This window comes from Electrophorus electricus, chromosome 7 (assembly GCF_041902795.1).
Source record: "Electrophorus electricus isolate QZ-2024a chromosome 7, ASM4190279v1, whole genome shotgun sequence".
NCBI classification, from domain to species: Eukaryota; Metazoa; Chordata; class Actinopteri; order Gymnotiformes; family Gymnotidae; genus Electrophorus; species Electrophorus electricus.
The window spans coordinates 8,274,385-8,294,813 of NC_137503.1; the positions used below are offsets into that span (position 1 = coordinate 8,274,385).

Consider the following 20,429-nt stretch of genomic DNA (forward strand, 5'->3'; position numbering starts at 1 on the left):
GTCGCGCACTTATTCAAAATAGCGCATGGCCTATCGGGAAATTGCCAAGTGTATTATGGGTATTGTAGTATGGAACGCGTTTGAGCTTTACTATTAAATCAGCTCAGATAATATTACTAACACTATTAACAGCTCAGATAATCCTTGTACACTGGCGTTAACTGGAATTTGGGGCTACCAGTAATCAGTAATCACTGCATATCTTTAATTGGACTCTCCCTCTGCATTGCTCCTTTTTTTGTATGGGAGTTCACATACAATTGCACAGTGTAGTAACACGTACCATAGAAAATACAACAAGATTTGTAAGACATTAAGTGTATTGTTATTCTGTGCAATAACCATAAATATAAAAATAAGATTCCTCCATTCATCGGAAAAGTAGGTCAACTCACTGGAACAGTACACAGAATGTTCTCAAGCATGCTAGAACAAGACCAAAAACATGTACCAAACTTCACACATCATCAGAAATATATAACCATTTTTTAACAAAAGAAAGCACAGAAATTAGTTAAATGTATAACTCAAAAGAAAGGACAAATTATTCTGTTTGTCTATTTTAAAAAATCATATTTATTTTTTAAAAATATATTCACAATTACTTTCATTTGAGCATCAATTTAGTACACAGAAGGGTCTTAAGCATGCTAGTACAAGACCAAATACCAAATACACATGTACCAAACTTCAGACATCAGATATGAAAGAGAATCGATGCTCACTGAAATATGACTACAATTTTAAAAACGAAACCACTGAAATGAGTGAATGAATGGATTAAATGAATGAAAGGATGAATTATTTTGTATGTTTTAACATTATGTTTAAAATATTCACAATTACTTTAATTTACATCCATAAAATGTAAATAAATACAAACATTAATGGTATGGCAGGGTTTGCATGTTACATTCATAGTATCCAAGATTTTACATTCAAACATTTTGGTTACATTAACTTACTCCAGTTCCTTCTTTCCAAACTTAACCATCTTGTATATGCAAAGGGTTAACGGTTGTGGTTGTGGCACCTTGGAACAGTGGATTGTGGGTCTGGAAGAAAGTAAATGTCAATGGTTAAGAACTGAAGGAAAATACCACCAAAAAAGCTTTGCACAATTGAATTAAACAATCTAAGCATCATCTTAAAATGACTTTAAGATGCTTACTAATACTTAGCAAGAGTAATGGTAACAATCATATCATTAACTTGTAATGAAGTAAATTAGGACACATTTGTACAAGATTGTCCAAGTAGAAATTACTTCACAATTTTAATCCCATTCAGAACAAAACCAGACAATGAAGTACAGAAAACCCAGACATTAGCAAGCATGTACCATTTTTGAAAAATTTACTTTGTAGTAGCTTTTCAATTTCTATTATAGCTACATTTTCCAAAGGCATTTTTTTATCCGCTACAAACACTAACAGTCCACAATGCCTCACCAATACCACAGTGATGGTGACATTCTGTCTAAATTTCTGTTTTTCATTTTAGTGTGGAATGACATAAATTGAGCTGTTAGTTCATCTTAAAAATGTTTACAAGTCTGGTCTAAATCACCCATTCACTTCAACAAAAGATAATAAGGTTAGGAAAAGCCATGCCTGGAAGAGGTATCACAGCAATATTACATTAAAATAGTTAAAAATAATATTTTGGCATTACTTTCCCCCAGGATGTCTGAACATCCACAAATACTAGAAAAATCTGCCATCTGTATTTTTAACATTGCCCTCAGCATGAGCAGGATATGCTAAAGGCTGTACTGGAATAGTGTGTATCTGAGACAGACCATGTTCCAGTCTGCTTCCTGTTGGGCCTTGAGGAAGTTTTGGTATTCTCGCCGATCGTAGAGCTCCATCAGAACTCTATACACAATAATGATGACGACGCCAATCAGAATGATCAAAGATACAGAGGTGCCGATGATAACTGTGGTCTTATCGATGGTAGCTGTGGGAAAGGCAGATAGACACAGGATGACTTTCTGAACAGTTTAAAATGGAGAGTGCAAAATCATGATTTTTAGGTGAAGCTAATGGCATCATTGCCATAATTGTGAAGAGCAAGGAAAATACATAAACTAAAAAGGGCCATAATTATATATTTATATATGCAATAATAATAATAATAATAATAATAATAAAGAACACATAAAATTGTTTCACAGTTGAAAATACATGTATATGTGTGTGTGTGTGTGTGTATATATATACACACACACACACACACACACACACACACACACACACACACACACACACACACACATGACTGACATCATTTTTACAGCAATGAATAGGTGGAAATAGGTTTAATGCTAGCAACTGTGGGTCACAAATATTTGGGCTATGAGACAGCAGTTTGAAGATGCCTGGAAAATACGTTTAGCTCTTACATGTACAGTTGGCATACGTAATCAATATGCCAGTCTGCTTCAGTGTAACATCATAGTTGACATCACTATAGACACACTGCAGTTCATGACAGCCGTCTAGCCAGGACAGCTCAACTAATCCACACTCCTCAGAGCAGATGTCAAAAGATTCCTTTTGCAGCCTAGCCTCAACAGCACATTTAACACAGGACCTGTGAGCATGACACAGACACAGTTTACAACAGTGTTGTGTGCACATGCATACACACACACACACACAGAGGTTGTGCAGATAAATGACATTTCTGCTGCTACTCAGTATATCACATAAAAACAGAGAGACAAATATTTTGATAAAACAGGCACAAAGATACTCACTGATATTTTGGACATGGATCAGTAATCAAGGAGCAGTCTTCTCCCATGAAGCCCTCCTTGCATACACAGCGGTTACATTTACACTCCCCCTGACCACTACAGAACACTTCATTCTTCATGTGACACATGTCGGTGTTTGTAGGACACTGACATGCAGAGCCTCTGTAATCATCATTGCACACACATTTTCCACATTTGCAACTGCCTCGGCCTGTAACAAATACAAACACATCCACATGCATGCACGCACAGAGATAGGTTTTCTTAGATGTCCTTCATTTATGTATATACATTCCTTGGTTGATGTGGATATGACCTTTATCTGTGGAATGCCATATTGTCAATAACATTGACAGTTTAAAAGAATATATATTTTAATAAAAGTTCAAATTATTATGAAATGCAATAGTATGAGTTTTATTTAAAGAATGATTATTATTGTTGTTAATGTAGTCACTTTTAATTGTTGCAGCTTTTTTTCCCCAAAATGGCCTTAATTTAATAATTAATACTTTAATAATGTTTTTATTTATTTCCATTTTATATTTATTTAATAATGCCTCTTTTCATTATTGTTTCCTAACATCAATCAGGACTAATGGGACAAATGTCTTCACCCACTGACTAATCATGTGTGGTTGAATGCTCTTCCCAGAGTCAAAAGCAATAGTATACTGTTGGAAATTGACCTGGAAACAAAAGCAAAGCAAAACTACTCCAATGCCTCATTGGAGTTTAACAGACTGATCTTGATAGCATAGAGTTCTGGTTTGCCAAGATAGAAATTTGGGTTTAATGCATTATTGTAATGATTTGCCTACTCTGTACTAGAAATAACAACTGCAACCCGTTGTGATTAACACATTATGTTGACTCACCATTGCACATCTCGTTGTCATGGCGCTCACAGCTGCTATCATCACACTGGCAGAATTTACCATAGAAGTGCCCAATGCATACACACTGGCCACACTTACAGCTGCCATGCCCACTACACACCTGCGAGCTGTTGTCTTGGCGACAGGCCATATCGTTGTTGGAGTCAGTGTTGCTCTTACATTCACATTTTTGGCCCAGGTAGCCTTCATTACAGCTGAGACAGGAAAAAAACATACAAACTGGTGATGACAGGACTAACCCAACTAAACCAATTCACACCAATGAGGTCTCCCTCTAAAATGTTTGTATATTCCTTATATAAAAGGCACATAATACAAGGTTTCTATAAGAGCATAATACAAAGTAAGCACTGACAAATTTTATTCTTGAGCATAAATTTAATATACAGGCATATTTCACATATATGAAAAGCATTCACACTGAAGAATGCAATATGCACACAGGAGTATAAATAATGAGGAAATCTGCAGAAGTGATGTAAGTTTGATTTCCTTTTCCTACAGGCAGGGGGTACTGTAGACTGTCAGAGCTCTACCTGCAGACTCCACAGGAGAGTATTCCGTTTCCTCCACAGTGTTGGGAGTTCTCCTCTGCAGCACCACATTTGCAGTCACACAGCGTCTCCACGGTGACCTTCAGAACTTCACTGATGCCTTGCATTTGAATCTTTAACGTCTCAGGCTCCTTGAGACATTCGGAAGCTTTCAGACGCACTGTGAAGTCAACCTGTAACAAACCAAAAAAACACTCAAATCACCATACACTCAAATAAACTGAGCCTTATAACAGTAATAAAAAGAGAACTCAAACTGAAAGAGAATGAAGTGAAAAATCAGTTTGAATTAACTTAAGCTGTCTGAGTAATTCCAATTCAAATTTATTTGTATAGCACCTTGTCAACACGTGCTCTCACAAAACAACTTTACAGAAATCAAATATCCAGGCAATCTCGGTTCAGGCCCCTAAAAAGCAAGCCAAGGCAGCCGTGGAAAGGAAAAACTCCTGAAGAGCACGAGGAAGAAATCTTGTGAGCAACCAAGGCTCAGAAGAGGAAACAATCCTCTGGTTGACACCAAATAGCAAAGTTGCTGTTTCTTTTAAATTTAACTTACTATAAAGCCTCCAAGAGTATCATATAAGACTTAAAATAACTAACAAATATATGGCAGAGGTACTCAGATTATTCAGAAACGATTCATAGTCTGCACAGTAATGTGTTAAACACATCTAAACAGTTTAGCAGGAGACATGATTATTGTGTAATCTCAGTATTTGTGGAACTATCCTTTGCCTCAAGTGATCTTTACTAAATCTACATTACAGTGAAAGAGTAATTTCCCCAAAAGGAAACCGATGACATCAGTCTCCAGATACTGGCAGAAATAGTGATGCTGTTTATGATGATGATGATGATGATGGCGGCATTGAAAAAGGTCACCTGCTTGTTGACCCCGATGCCAGAACACTCTCCTCTTTGCTGCCAGTTCCTGGAGGCACCATCTTTGCAGTCTGACATGTAGGACACACGTAGACCAGGAGGCGTACGATCCTGCTCCAGCAGCAGAGTGGATGACAGGTTCTGCAACCAAAACACACACAAGACATGCATACACATGATTATGCTGAAGAGTTGGCAGAAAATCATTCAAATTGATCTGGAAATTTACTCTTAAATTTGAGAAAATATACTATCACCCAAACGTTTGCAATCATTTATTTGCCCCCTCTCCCTCTCTCTCTCTCTCTCTCTCTCTCTCTCTCTCTCTCTCTCTCTCTCTCTCTCTCTCTCTCTCTCTCGTGTGTGTGAGAGAGAGAGATTTAGTCAGGAAGATACATACACGTACACCACACGCCACCTTAGACCACTCCCCTGTTCTCAGTCGATCCAGTTCCAGCACGTGGCCCTCATTTCCTTCAATCGTTACCGTCATTTCTTGTTTTCCCCATGCTAATGTATCCACACAGGCGCTGTCCTCCAGTGCTGCTACAGCCTAAGGGCCAAGGCTGGAGCCTGCCTCCAGAAGCTGTCGCTTTTTGGCAGACCTTGTTTCTTTTTATAAGCGTTTCCCCTTTTTGCCGAAATATAAGACAAGCCCCTTTTCCATAATTTGCTCGTGTAAAATGTCATGTGGCTTTAATAATATAAACCCCTCAGTTTTAAAAAAAATGTTGAATTCTTTTTAAAAAATATTTGGGGTAAATAAATATTAAATACAGTACTATAATCATATACATATATACTATAATTACAATATAGTACATAGTATGGTTTGATCAATGCTTTTCTAATATTTTACATTCTTTGTGTTACGTTCTTTATAGCATTATTGATAAACTGTTATAAACAGTCTTGTCTGTAAAGAAACTACAGCTCATTTTATGAGAATAAAGCCATCAATTTAGTTTTAATTAGCAGACTCTGGCTTTTTGTTGTCGATCTACATGTAACATTCAAATAAAGCGACGCTTTGTGAATAACGGATGTTATGTTTCATAAAGGCAACCTCACACAAAGGTGATTTTGTAAATGGCAGTGGCATATTGAACTGAAAACTCTTTCTGTCTCATTTAAGATAATCTTAACAACATGGTGCTTTTGGGAAACAGCACGTCAGTCAAGTTAGTTGTTAATTTACAACCTAGTTTATGTAGTAGGCTACCTTAGGAAGGGATTCGGAAAAGGCTGAACAAATATTCTTAGGATCATGTTAACGAAGTGCTTATCTTAAGCTTTTGGGAAATGCATCTTTCAACAGTTTCCTGCACCACTGTTCTGCTTCCTCAAGTGAGTGGGGATTTTTAGCTGGCCGGATTCCTTCTGTTGTGTGTGGTTGTATGTGACTGTGCTGTCAGTGCAGAGCCTATTGTTGATAGTGCATGAATAAGTCACAGACATTATCGATAGAGATACACAGGCAAACACACCACTAGTTTCAGTTCATCTTCTAAGTCTGTTCACGTGGATGTGACGAACTAAGAGAGTCTATTGTGTTGGTCCCACTTTTATGTTATAAAGTACAAACTATTTTCTCTGTTACTAGTTATGTATCCAGACCTGCTTTCTATCAGTCAAAAATGTCAAAGAAGCAAGTAAACTCCCAATGGAACACACATCAATCCATGACATTTTGAATTCCAGTGTGGCATTTGCAGCATTTGTAGCCCAATGTGCTCAAAAGAGGTGAAGGGGACAGGACAAGCGTCAGTAGGAAACTAATTCAGTGATTAATACGCTAACAATCTAAAAGCTCTGAGTCTTACTCACCCAATAGGCCTCAGAGATCAGCTGGACCACATTACTAGAGTCGTCCTTCAGCACACCAACCACTGACTGAGGAATTAGGGCACTCAGTGCCTATGTTTGTAAATGTGAGTGTGTAAATATGTTTGAGAGAGAGATAGAGAAAAAGAAAGCAAAAGAGAGAAGGTAGTAAGAGATGTTTCACTGCCGAAAATCATGGATAATGCATTCTCAAAGCATGTGGCTCACATCTGACCTGATAGGCTGGAATGCTCTTCTCTGTCACTGCAAATATCAGCTGGATGTTGTTACCTTGAAGAATTCTTGAAAGTTGGCCTACTGATGGATAATCCTGAAACGCACACACACCATGATGCTTTTATTGCATATTTTATATTATTGTATTATGACATGAATCTATTTGTAAAATACACATTTTATTATAAAGATGAACTTTTTGACAGAGGCTACATTAGAAATTTAAGAATATCCTTAACTCTGTGGTGTCACCCCTCCCAAAAAATAAAAAATAAATAAAATAAATCACAATTTCATTTATTCTTGTAGTTAAATATACTCCATTCTGTTCAATAGTAACACTCATTTAGATTTCTAACTCTTCCTGTGGATCTACACATAGTTCTGTGAATCTGTGGATCTACATACAGCTAAGTAATGCTTTTACTGCTTGTAAGTGTAGTATGAGCATCTTTTTTTGAATGTAAGTAAATATAGCTGTTTGTATGTGCTGCATACTCACGAAGGCTGTGCCATCATAAGAGCCGTCCTCCTTAAGATGACACTGACCATCATGAGGCTGGAAGAGGCCAGCAAGCCTCCCGTCCCCTGCCATGTGGAATGTGTCATCAGACGTGTAGACCAGAATCCGCGTCACATTCCCCCATTTGATCTCTTTCTGTATGTACACACAAGGAAGCTCATTAAACTACAGTCTGTTAATGAAATTACTGAAAAAAGTTGACTGCTCATGTAACTCAATAAATGGCTTACTCATTGTCAATCATTCCTAAATGTCATATCTATTGTCTATCCTAGTTAGTCTGGTTGTTCTGTGTCTTTCCTGGCTAATGTTATAATGGTACAGCATAGCTCTCACCTGGCATACAGTGGCCTGCATGATGGCATCTAGACCAGCTTCAGGTGAATCCAAGTTACCAGAGATTTTCTGCTTACTGACTTCTCTTTTGAACTCCTGAGCATTGTTTGTCAGTGGCAGAACATTCTGGAACGTGAAGGCAGGCTGACAGGTGTCTATACGATTTGGACAGGGGTTCCGACGTCTAGGCCCAACTTGACTAACATATGGCAACTTCTCCTTGTCTACGAATGAGCCAAAACCTAAACCGCAGGCCCGGAAAGTAGAGATATGACACAGGTATGTTTTTTGACTTTGTAATCCAGCACAGTGGATTTGCAATGAAACAACGACTATGAGGTTAAAGTGGATAATAATCAGATTTAATCTCAAGGAATGTGTATTTATCAGAAAACCCACATAGGAATCACAATCTTTTTATGTATAGTCCCAGTATTTCAGGGGCCATAAGTAATTGGACAAATTTGGCACTTAAAAGTTGTTTCTTAGCCAGCCATGCATATTTTATAGTATTGCATATAATAGGTCTAGGGTAGATGCCAGATGTGGCATTTGATTCTGGAATGTGTGGATATGGTGGACATTGTTCAAAATGAAATTGAAAGAAATTTCAGTGTCTGGAAATCAGGTCATAATGTGGCAGAAAATTCTAATAAAATAACCATAAAGTCATGGCCAGTTATTAGGTGTATAAAATCAATTTTATGTTACATTCCTAAGGAACAAGCATCAATGTATGCTTTGTAATACAATAGCAAGTGACCTGGCAGATAACAGAAGACTGCAGTAGTAAATGAGCAACATACGTGTTAAATCATGAAGAGAAAGTATTAAGCATATTATTCAAAATGTGGGCACAGAACCATACTTTTAGTTTTCAAAGAGGTATTAAATATATGCATCCAAAGTAACAAATCCTTAGACAATTACTTAAAAAGAAATATACATTTAATTAATACATTTAATAAATGATATATTGATTAAGCTTACATTAAAATTCATAGTTTGTTAATCAACATAGAAAACATGGTAAACAGGCTCTGGCACCCTGCAACCATGCATTGGATTAAGCAGGATTAGAAGCTAAATAAATTAATTTAGGAAACTTTTAAAACAATCACAGAGTTGTATCTTTAGCTTTGGTGTTCAGTCATAATGCAGGTTGTACACTTCCTCCATGTTGTCAAATGGCCAGACAAGTATTTGTTTGTTTTTTTAAACCAACCCCTTCACATTTTCTGGCAATGTCTCCTAAGCAGTACACACTTTGTGTGAGACTGCATGCAAGCTTAAAACTTTTGGTATCCTATAGCTAGCTGCACTGCATTGCCAGCCTTTGAAACACCCTACCAGTTCTCCAAGGAACTTTTTTACCATGTTTCTTTCAGCTGTTCTTTTACTGTAAAGTTTTGTGCAAAATAACATCATAGGTTGGGTAAAGTATATTTTGCACAAGGTTTTAACTTACTTTGTATATTTAACTTACTTTGTATATAACTTAACTTACTTTGTATATTCGAATCAGTTTAGTTGCATTTTGCAAAGCTCTCAGATTTGGAATTTATTTGGAGTGTCTTACTTGCAGATAAAGGATAGCATAGAACCAAGTGATATTTTGCTCCATAGGCCTTCATAGTTCACTCTAACCACATGACTCTTCAGCTTCACAGGGTATGTCGACCAATTCAAATCATGAAATTGGGGACTCACAGGGAAAATGGGGAAAATTATCTTGCAGTAAGTTAAGACTCTGGCTTAACTTAAAAATGAAACTAAGTACTTTTTCAGATATTAATTAGAGAGCCCCAGATATCTATGTGCTATCACCTGAAGGTTACTTTAGATATAAATAAGAGTGCACTATGCCATTAGTGCCCTAACTGTGATCTCATGAGTTGGCAGTAACCTCACCAATACGGACAGTCTGGGTGACCTTCTGCAGGGTGTCTAGAATGTCCTGGCCCAGGTTCTTGATCCTCTCCAGATCATCTTTCATGGAGTAGCTGAGGTCCATCAGATAGTATAGGTCTATGGGGTAACCTTCAGCTCTCTTAAATTCCACCTTGAATTCATGTGGAACACCTATACATAAAGAAATAGGGGAAAAAACAAATAAAAATGTATTAATCTAACCTAATGCAGTAGTAATGTACTGTAAAATATACACAGATAAATGAGTAATGTGGCTCACCAACTCTGAGCTTCACTTTAATGCTTTGTGGTCTGAGTTGCACCACATTTTCAAGGTCATTGTTGAGTTGGTTATCCTTCATACTGATTGTTTCTGCTCTGGGATCAATCACATTACTTTTTGCACAGTTCCTGTCAATCAGTGACTTCAGAGAGTCACATCTGCGTTCATCAGACTCTTCTGGTTTCAGGAAGGCCTGCATTAACCAGACATTCCTGTCAGAATATCAGTTACAGCATTTTCCAAGGAGGAAATGTTACCATATGGAACCTGGATAGGAGTTCAATATATCTGAAATATGTAAAACATCTTTATTTGTTACTGTGTTTTACAGTGAAATATACTTTATATATATATTTAAATCGTGTGAGGTGCTGGGAATTATTTAAGAGCTGTACCATACCATAACTGTGTGTCTCTAAACCATTACCATAACTGTATGTGTCTCTAAACCATTACCATAACTGTATGTCTCTAAACCATTACCCTAACTGTATGTGTCTCTAAATCATTACCATAACTGTATGTATCTCTAAACCATTACCATAACTGTATGTGTCTCTAAATCATTACCATAACTGTATGTATCTCTAAACCATTACCATAACTGTGTGTCTCTAAACCATTACCATAACTGTATGTATCTCTAAACCATTATCCTAACTGTATGTGTCTCTAAACCATTACCATAACTGTATGTGTCTATAAATCATTAGCATAACTGTATGTGTCTATAAATCATAGTATCATGTATAATATATAGCAGTTCACCCAGTGACATTGGATACATATTTAATAATTTTGTGTCTGTCTAAAATCTCTTTTTTCATTTTCTCCTATGTCTGTCCCTTATGTTTTGGTTACTCTCTGTCTGGTTACCAACCTCTGCCTGCTATTGACTACGGCTTCAAATACACCCCTTTATAAAAATAAAACCAGCATGTTAATTCCATATCAGTGTTTTGTCTGCAGATACTACAAGTTTGGGTTATTCTGCAGAATAATATGGTACACGTAATTACAAGTAACTTCTGAAATGATTTTGGAACTAATTCTTTATGAATTCTGAAATGCTTCTTATTGGTGTCATACCTGAAATACATCTCTTATCCATGTCATACCTGAAATGCATCTTTTTGCTGTCATATCTGAAGTGGATCTCTTATTGGTATCAAACCTGAAATGCAACTCTTATCCGTGTCAAACCTGAAATGCATCTCTTATCCTTTTAACGCATAATCTGAAATGCATTTCTTATTAGAAAATTACAGCATACCTGCTGTTGGCACCAGGCACATCCAGGGCTCTTCAAACATTCCAAGCAGGAGCGCTGTGGCTGGCAAACTAGTGCTTCAGCTACAACACAGGGTGATTAGAAGGAGAAAAAATATATAAAGTCTTTATGTATGGAATAATTCCTTCCTATTTATAATGCCTTGATGTGATGCAAAATCTAAATTCATTACCTGCTATATTTTGCTCCACAAAGTGAAGAATAAGCACAACTACAACAAACTTCATGACCTACTAGAGGGGAGGAGATAATTGTAAAACAATCTTACTGCACTGGCATATAAACTTACTTCTCACAAGAAATAAATGGAAATATATGCTTGAAGTATACAATATGATCTGTTAATGCAGTAAGATAATTACATCTAAAACATAGTACATAGTAGAAAATAGTAGTTTTATAATGATTTCATAATGCTAATTATTAGATGCATTGCCAGCATTCAAGGTAGGTGGGTGTTTTTTTTTTGTGGTAGGGTTGCTTTCATTTTTGCACTAAAGTTAGCAGCCCTACAGGTTATTCAGGCTTGCTGTGGTTGTGAAGCTGAGTTTATGAAAAGGAAATGCCAAAGAAGGCAAGACATAATGAGAATTAACTTGTGGTTTAATAAAGTAATGCACTTCAGTAATACTGAGAGAGTCCACATATAGGAATACATATGTTTAACCTGCAAACTTAATTATCATTTAAATATCAACTTCTGAAAATAAAAGGAAACTAATGTGCATGACCATCATTTTTAATGTTATATCCATTTGATCAACATTGTATCTTTGTTGTGGTACAAGCATCTGTAACGCGAGGATGCACAGATTCCAACGACTGGGACGAACATTTATTGACATATAACAGAGACTAAACTGGCACTCACGTGAAATACAAACAATGAACACAGGCACACTTAATACTAACAACTTTTAACACTAACACGAACTAGACAAACATAGCTACGGATGTTACATTTAGATGCTAACACAAACACGCTACATCAACAATGACCAACAACGCTGCACACGCTGACGTGGGCTTAAATACACACAGACAAAGCGAAGCGCAGGTGTGTGCGGGCGTGGCCAAACCACGTGCCTCACGGGAGGCGGGCGTTCCGTGACAGCCTCTTGATTTTTTTTTCCATATTGAGCTCTTTACAACAACTTACTCTAGTTTACCAATTTGAGTTTATTTTCCACAAAAATTATTTAAATGTAATGTTATATTACATCTCGAAAAAGATACTGATACTCCAGTAACAGAACACAACAAAGCAATAAGTAATTCATTACTTATATAAAAAATAATAACCCTGAGAACTTCTGAGATGAATTTTTCCCTAAGATTTAAAAAAATATATTTATCTTTTTCTGTCTTTCCCCCTCATATACCATGACTCATTCTCGCTGTGTCTCTCACACACACACACACACACACAAACACAGACACGCACACACACTTACACACACAGCAGATGGTAAGAGGAAGTCTGTGCCCAAAAACGAGACGACATTGTGGTAATCACAATTTCAAACCACACTTGTTAGTTTCCTGACACACATAAAGTGCTAGACCATATGCAATCCATGTGCTAGGCAGAACGGTAGATAACTTCTCACTCTACACTCCCGTTTCCCTGCACCCAATCCACTTTATTTGACTAATTTGCAAGCCTAATTATCTACTCCTTCATGAGTTTAATTTAGGTATGTTAAGAGAGTTGCACTGTTTTAATAACATTCATATTGCAAATATGAAACCATTAAGTTAAAATCCTCTCTGTTACAAGAGGTGTCACATGACTAGATATTATGAAAGTAATTACATTTGCTGTTGGATGCTGATAACAGGTCATGTTCTCAGTGTAATAAAAATGTAGCAGTGGAAATGTGTATCTAATACACAAAATATGGAAAAGCAGTTTTACCATTTATTGATCTGAACAGATATGTATTTGCATATTTCATGATGTAAGATATCTTAAATATATATTTTAGATAATCTGAAAATAGGACATCACTGGTACAAATAAATTGTAGATATCTTGAATGTAAATTATGACTAGTCAAAACTGATTTAGGATTAGTCTAAAATCCTTTTAAGATATCTCCAAAAAATTATGGCTATCTTGAATGCGTTGTTAACTAGACAACAAAATTGTAAATGCAGATATCTTTGTCATTTTGAATAGTCAAATTCGAAATCTTACTAGTCAAAACTAATTTGCAGATATCCAAAATTGTATTATGTATAGTCAGACGAATTATATCAAACCGATTATATGTTATAACCGGTACCATACACAAAATCTAGGTCAATGTCTGAGGTCTGTTAAATACTTACGCCGAAGTTGGATCCTGACTATTTAAACTAACATGCATCATTAATCATTAAAACTTTAATCATATTTTCACAGATGTAGCGTAATACAAGTAAATGAATAAAACCACCAACTTTTGCGTTAAAAGGGGAAAATGTCACACAGGTTTGCCTTTATTTCCCGTCATTATCCTACACCTGACAGCTTTGAATGAGTACAATGTAGAATATTAGCTAACTCAATTTGCCATTACATTAACTTCATGCTTACTCGAATCTAATTATTCACAAACACTATTCAAAACCTTTGAAACAAGACTTACCGTCGACTTTACTTTATCGTAATTTCCGTAATACGAGCATTGAAAATCTCCCCGACTGCTGCCGTCTTTTTAATGACGCCACGACACAAATCCAAAGTACGTAGCAAATCAGCAGCGTTAGTGGGTATATGGGTTGCTAGTGACTAATGTCGCCCACAGAGTAGAGCTCTGAAAAACCAGAAGAAGCGTTGTCTAGATATCTTCTGACTGACAGATAATTAGGTTCAGCATCACCCTGCAGGTATGTTATTCTGAGTCAAGTGTAACAGCACGAAAACCAGTTCTAGTTTTGTTGATTTTCTATAACGCTTGCAAGTGATCTGAAAAACGTAATTCTTCAGTAAAATTATTTAAACAACAGTAACATTCTGTGACAGTTTCAGGCTGTTTTTTTTTTGTTTGTTTGGTTTTTTTTTTTAATATCTCGGTGTGATGAATGGGCTTGTTTTTACATACAGGCCATGGAAGAAATAAGGAAAGCAAGACACTGGGATGCAAAGATTCCGTGAAAGAGAAACACAGAGGAATAAGAATGATGTGTGAAATTCAGAAATAGGGCAAATGTAGGAAGTGGGTGTGTGTTCACAACAACACACAGGAGGTTCAGAAGAGCCAATCAGGAGGGCCACTACAGCGGCACTAGAACCTGCTGAATGCGCCGGACCATGTTTCTGCAGCAAAGATTCCTTTGACTTCCTCTCAGAACAGTTTAGGTATGTTGTGTAGATGTGGTTTCTATGGTTTATTCATCAAATGACGGCAAAAAGACGGATATGAATAAAGACTGTGGAACAGAAACACTGAGAGTGTCCTTACCAGTAATGTTGGAACACATCGGGTGCATTCAGGTATACACATTCCCAGTTTGCTGGTATTAATTACAATGAGAACAAACTGTGATTAAAGATGAGCAGGAACAGATATAAAGCAGATATAAGATATAAGCAGATATAATCAGATATAAAATTAAACAAGAGGGAAAAACACATAAGCTAACCTGAGGATGAAGGCTCTTTTTACCAACTTGGTGGTTATTCACCAATTAACCCATGATGCAACACAGTTAAACAAATCCATCAACTCCTACTGATGTTGACTGGTTACTGCTTATTTGTTTTGTGTTACTGGGCACATATGTCTCCCCACACAGCCATTCATCTTTTCATGGTAATGAATGCCAAAAGGTTCCTCATAGATATGGGCAACATCAGCTCCTGCAGCAAGGCCTGTCATGGTTGCCAGATATTCAAAGGATTCCCCTATAGTCTCAACGATGAAAATCCTGTCCCAGCTGTAAATTGCTTTATGTATCATGTCTTATGTACTAATAATGTGTTAGTATGTGTGTAAAAAAAAAGGTTATTAGTATATACACAGATGTGTGTTAGTATTTCTCACTGTTGTAATGGTGTTAAGGGCAGAATCAGCTTCGATGTAAAGTGGTTGGAATGACAACAATGGTAATACACAGTTCCTCATAGTGCAGCAACTCCAAGCCTCAATGCCTATGAAAAAGAGAGCAGAGAAAAATTCTGTTTTTAAGATATTTTATGAATCCAAGTGCCTTGCAGCATCTTTTCACAGCTCAAATCAATGATGACCAGGACATATGTAACATGGGCTCCAAGCCAGCTCAGATAGGTGATGACACCGACAGCCTACTGGGTGAGTAACGGTTAGATCGAACAGGTAAAACATTGTGTATGGTTAACAGCAGCCAATTTATATGCCAGCTCCTCTTTCAGTAGGTTGTTTCAAGACAGTGAAAAGGGTTTACCCTGGAACATAGAGCCTTAAAGTACATTGTAACAGGGAAGCAGCGCTGTTGGAATACTCAGGCGTGAAGCACCACGACAGACTGTATCCCTGGTGGTTATTCTGGGTGGATAGGACTTCCTAGATGGAGCCGATTGCGGATGAGGTGGGGCAGGGAAGGGAAGCAGAGAAAAGTGGCAAAACGAGCTCTAATTAATTCCCGGCTCATGGTCTCCCTCTGGTGGCGGACAGCAGGCATTGCGAGCCACCGCTTACATACCAGCTACACCATAGCCTCAACTGTACCCTTATAGGGCTAGAGTTCTCACTTTCCTCTGAGCTTCACAGCCCCTTCAAACTTGCCATCTGCAATAAATTTGGTCGCATCTTTAGTCTGACAGAGAGAGTTGAAAAATATGTGATGCAGCAGCACTAATGCACCTTACAGGGATGCTCACTGAGTGAATTTTAGGCCCAAACTGGTGCCTCACAAAACTGCAAAGCTATAGAAGGCACATGTCAAAAAGGAACATTAAAACATCTTTAAGGCAAAGTCCGTAAAAAGCAAAGGAATTGTGCTCCCAAATTGTCATGTCAGTGCCACAGAATGAATTGCCTTTAGAGCCAACCACCTATGTCCACCCTTATGCTTAGTGTAAGGAACAATTTCCCAGTTTTCCTAAGCCTCTCCTCTCTGGTCCCACCATCTGCCTTGTTTGAATCTGTTTTTTCTTCCTCAGGGTCCTGGGGCACGTGTCACAGAATGAGTGACATGGAGTCCAAGATGCTAAGAAACACGCGCTGTTTAATTCTTCACACATCAGAATAGATAGAAAAGCACGAGACATCAGTATAACATAGTGCAGTCTATGTTACTCTGACTCTCACATTTGCAATTCTGGCCCAGGTAGCCTTCATTACATCAAAGACAGAAGACACATAAAGTGGTGATGACAGGATTAAACTGAACATTAATGATGAGAAAAACAGCAGCTAGGAAGAATAGCAGGACAAATGTTAACATCAGAGAATAGCTACTGAAGCTTTGGTAGATATATAAGTTTTGCAAGGCTATTGTTAAAACAAAGGTACATACTATAATATAAATCTGTTAATGGTGTGCTTTATTCTGAGCATAAATTTAGTTTACAGATATATTTCAAGTATCATGTGCAGAGAGTAAGTTTTATTCACTTACTTCACAGTCAGGGGGAGCATCAGGCTGGAAGAGCTGAGAGCTCTACCTGCAGACTCCACAGGAGAGTGTTCCGTTTCCTCCACAGTGTTGGGAGTTCTCCTCTGCAGCACCACATTTGCAGTCACACAGCGTCTCCACGGTGACCTTCAGAACTTCACTGATTCCTTGCATTTGAATCTTTAACGTCTCAGGCTCCTTGAGACATTCGGAAGCTTTCAGACCCACTGTGAAGTCAACCTGTAACAAACCAAAAAAACACTCAAATCATCATACACACACATTCAAATAAACTGAGCCTTAGAACAGTCGGCAAAGAAAACTCAAAATGCGGTCAACTACGCTCAGCCTCTGTATAAGCAGACACAGGGAGTGATTCACTGGACCTAGAATGATGATGATGATGATGGCGGCATAGATAAAGGTCACCTGCTTGTTGACCCTGATGCCAGAACACTCTCCTCTTTGCTGCCAGTTCCTGGAGGCACCATCTTTGCAGTCTGACATGTAGGACACACGTAGACCAGGAGGCGTACGATCCTGCTCCAGCAGCAGAGTGGATGACAGGTTCTGCAACCAAAACACACACAAGATATGCACATGAGCCTCAATTCAGAATGCTTGAGTATGTTTAACTGTGGACTATTCATGATTTTATTTGGGTAGAAAATTGTATATTGATCAGCAAACTATATTGATCTCTCAAAATTGAAAAATCATTACATAAACTACTGCTTAAAGATCTGTACTCATTTGTCATCACAGTTTGGTATATTAATAGATTTTATTCATAAGACGATTTTACACTGTAGCACTAATTTATTCAGCATTTCAAGTAGTTTAGAAAAACAGTTATGAAATGATAAATAACATAAGGCAATAACTATATATAGTAACTTCTCAGAAACTCATTAAAGTGAGACTTGATCACTGATTTGCAAATACAAGACATTTTGGATATTAATTTTATCTAGTGTAATTATCAATGCTATGGAGGGTTCTCATCTACACATTAATTCATCATCCTGGACACATCAAAAATTTCTACAAATCCTATAAATCTTCCTACAAATTCTTTGACATGCTGATACCCAGTGCTAGTATCATATTAAATTATCATTAGATTATCTGCAACAAAATTGGTTTTATATTACTGAGCTTTTTCATTCCAAACTTTTGAGGGATAGTCAATGCTTGGTTGGAAAATTTCCCCAATCATCATGACTAGCATTTCCCAACCAATGACCACAGAGAGACTACTGTGTTAGTACCAGTTGCGAACTATACAAGTAAGCCTATTTTCTCTGCATGCTTGTTGTCAAACCTGTAAATAACAAACCTATAAAAAGCATGGCTTTCTCCAAACAATTAATCAAATCATCTTGTACAAAGAAACAGTCATACTAGACATTATAAATTCTACTGTAACATTTAAAGAATTACAAAGAGCACAATACAGACAGATGGGTTATGACAAACAACAGTAGTATGGTCAAAATGTATAAACACATAAACAAATAAAATATTCTGGAATCTATGAAACTCCTTACTCACCCTATAGGCTTCAGAGTTCCCCTACTGGAGTCATCCTTCAGCACACGAACATAATTAGGAATTAAATATTTTCAACCAGGACTTTAGCAAGATGACCTACAGATGGATAATCCTGGAACACACTGCAATACTGCACAATTTGCTTTCAATATGATGTCTCTAATTTATTAATTATAATTGGACTGGACTGGGGGGGAGACATCCTTTATGTTTCACATCTTAAATAAAAGCTATGTAGCATGTTTTGGAGCATGATGTGATGTTAGGGGCTTTTGAGTTATAGTTTGTGATTGTTTGCAGTCCACACCAGATGAAAGATTGATGTTCCAGATTTTCTCTGTATTTGTGATTGGCGGTCCTTACTGCCTTATTGAATGCATGCTTAGTGTATGGATAATGTATTTAGTGTATGGATCATGTATTTGTATGGATCATGGTCAAAGCTCCTGTAGGTCTCTTCATGTTGGCCCCTACCTGTCTGTCTGTGCAAAGCAAGGTAAATTCGATGGCATTATGGATAAATTTGCTGATGTATTTCAAGGAATCAGAAAATTCAGGTGAATGCACCAGGTGACTAGAGAGCTTCATAAGGATGAAACAATTCATGTAGGCAAGAATAAAATGTGCAGATATGTCACAAGAGTAATATATATCTGTTCCCCAAAGAAAGAAGCTCTGTATTGACTCTGTATGGACTGTTTTGTTAGTTTTAAGATATTTTGGGTTTAATTTATAAACCTGATATAATACCATGATGTTTGTTTTTTACTGTTTAAATCATAATATAACAAGTTAAATTTTCCAGGACTATCCCATAGCAATCTAAACAGGGATAACAGCCATTCGTATTTTTAGGTGCCATTAGTAAACTTTTACAAACCTCTTTTAAAGGACTTTTTTCTTAGATTTAGAAATCTGGTTAAATAAATGCATTCATAGTTCTTTTTTGGAATTAACAGAGAGCATATCTTACAAAAAAACATTTATAAATATTTGTGTAAAATAAATTATTGTTATATTATTGTTATTACACTTAAATTAAATGATTAGCTAAATAGAAAACATTTAGATAATATCCAAACAATATTAAAAGTAGCATTAAAAAGATTTTATATTATTATATTTATACTAAGGGATTTTTTTTTTTTTTTTTTTTTTTTTTTTGGTCTCAACTATTTATGAAGAGTAGAAGACTTGGAACATGCCAATAATGAAAGTTCCTTTTTAGGTATTTGTGATGAGTTAAGGCTTGATACATGAGTTACAAACTGCAAATCTTATTTGTTATTAGCAACGTTTTCCGATAGATGTCTCTTTTAGTACTCATACATTTTTGCAGTTTCCTTTTTAAAATAGAAACCCTACATGTTCTTTCACTTTTCAATCATGTTTTGCATTAATTAAAAATGATTTTGTTCTATACTAGCATTTTTTATTATTATGCTATTTGCCTTTGCCTTTCCTTCAGACATTATTAGCTTAAAATACAGTATACAAATAGGTTACATTTCCTTCACACCTGTGTCTAATGATACATTTGAATTTCAACAACTGCTTAACCTTGACTATGAAATAGTCACCTTAGTGCCAACATGTAAATGAGGCTACCCCGCAGATCAGAGCCTTAGAGCGACTAATGTGCCCCCCCCCCCCCACCCCAACTCTTTTAAATCTGTTTTTTCTTTTAACCACCACCAGAGGGCCCACCATATAAATGTTTAAACCCTGCCAACGCCTTTAATTCTTATTCTGAGTGAGCCTGAAAACACTTCCAGCACAACGATC

The 20,429-nt window shown here is 36.8% G+C and overlaps 1 protein-coding gene across 3 annotated transcripts; it reads right to left on the bottom strand.

The window, feature by feature from the left end:
- Window positions 1-385: 385 nt before the first annotated feature.
- itgb7 (integrin, beta 7) lies at window positions 386-14,436 on the bottom strand. Of its 3 annotated transcripts, none has more exons than XM_081717265.1 (16): window positions 14,141-14,436; window positions 11,680-11,740; window positions 11,490-11,569; window positions 10,214-10,409; window positions 9,934-10,104; window positions 8,023-8,264; window positions 7,666-7,821; window positions 7,162-7,257; window positions 6,930-7,019; window positions 5,103-5,243; window positions 4,200-4,390; window positions 3,643-3,857; window positions 2,765-2,975; window positions 2,408-2,598; window positions 1,802-1,962; window positions 386-1,055 (listed from the first exon to the last, which is right to left on the bottom strand). In XM_081717265.1, exons 2-16 carry the CDS (start codon window positions 11,732-11,734, stop codon window positions 987-989), a joined length of 2,265 nt encoding a protein of 754 aa, XP_081573391.1. In that variant the 5' UTR covers window positions 11,735-11,740; window positions 14,141-14,436; the 3' UTR covers window positions 386-986. The 3 variants fall into 3 exon arrangements, with proteins under 3 accessions (XP_081573391.1, XP_026863583.3, XP_081573392.1); XM_027007782.3 differs by having other exon boundaries at window positions 11,680-11,737; window positions 14,141-14,435; XM_081717266.1 differs by lacking the exons at window positions 11,680-11,740; window positions 14,141-14,436 and adding an exon at window positions 11,335-11,390 and having other exon boundaries at window positions 11,490-11,545.
- Between the last annotated feature and the right edge of the window lie 5,993 nt (window positions 14,437-20,429).

Excerpts from the sequence above, each read along its gene's own strand:
- itgb7 (XM_081717265.1), bottom strand. The coding sequence starts at position 11,734 with ATGAAGTTTGTTGTAGTTGTGCTTATTCTTCACTTTGTGGAGCAAAAT. Across the intron at positions 7,258-7,665 it reads CTTATGATGGCACAGCCTTC|GATTATCCATCAGTAGGCCA; the intron begins GTGAGTATGCAG and ends TGTGCGTTTCAG. Across the intron at positions 1,056-1,801 it reads AGGAAGCAGACTGGAACATG|ACCCACAATCCACTGTTCCA; the intron begins GTCTGTCTCAGA and ends ACTTTCTTCCAG.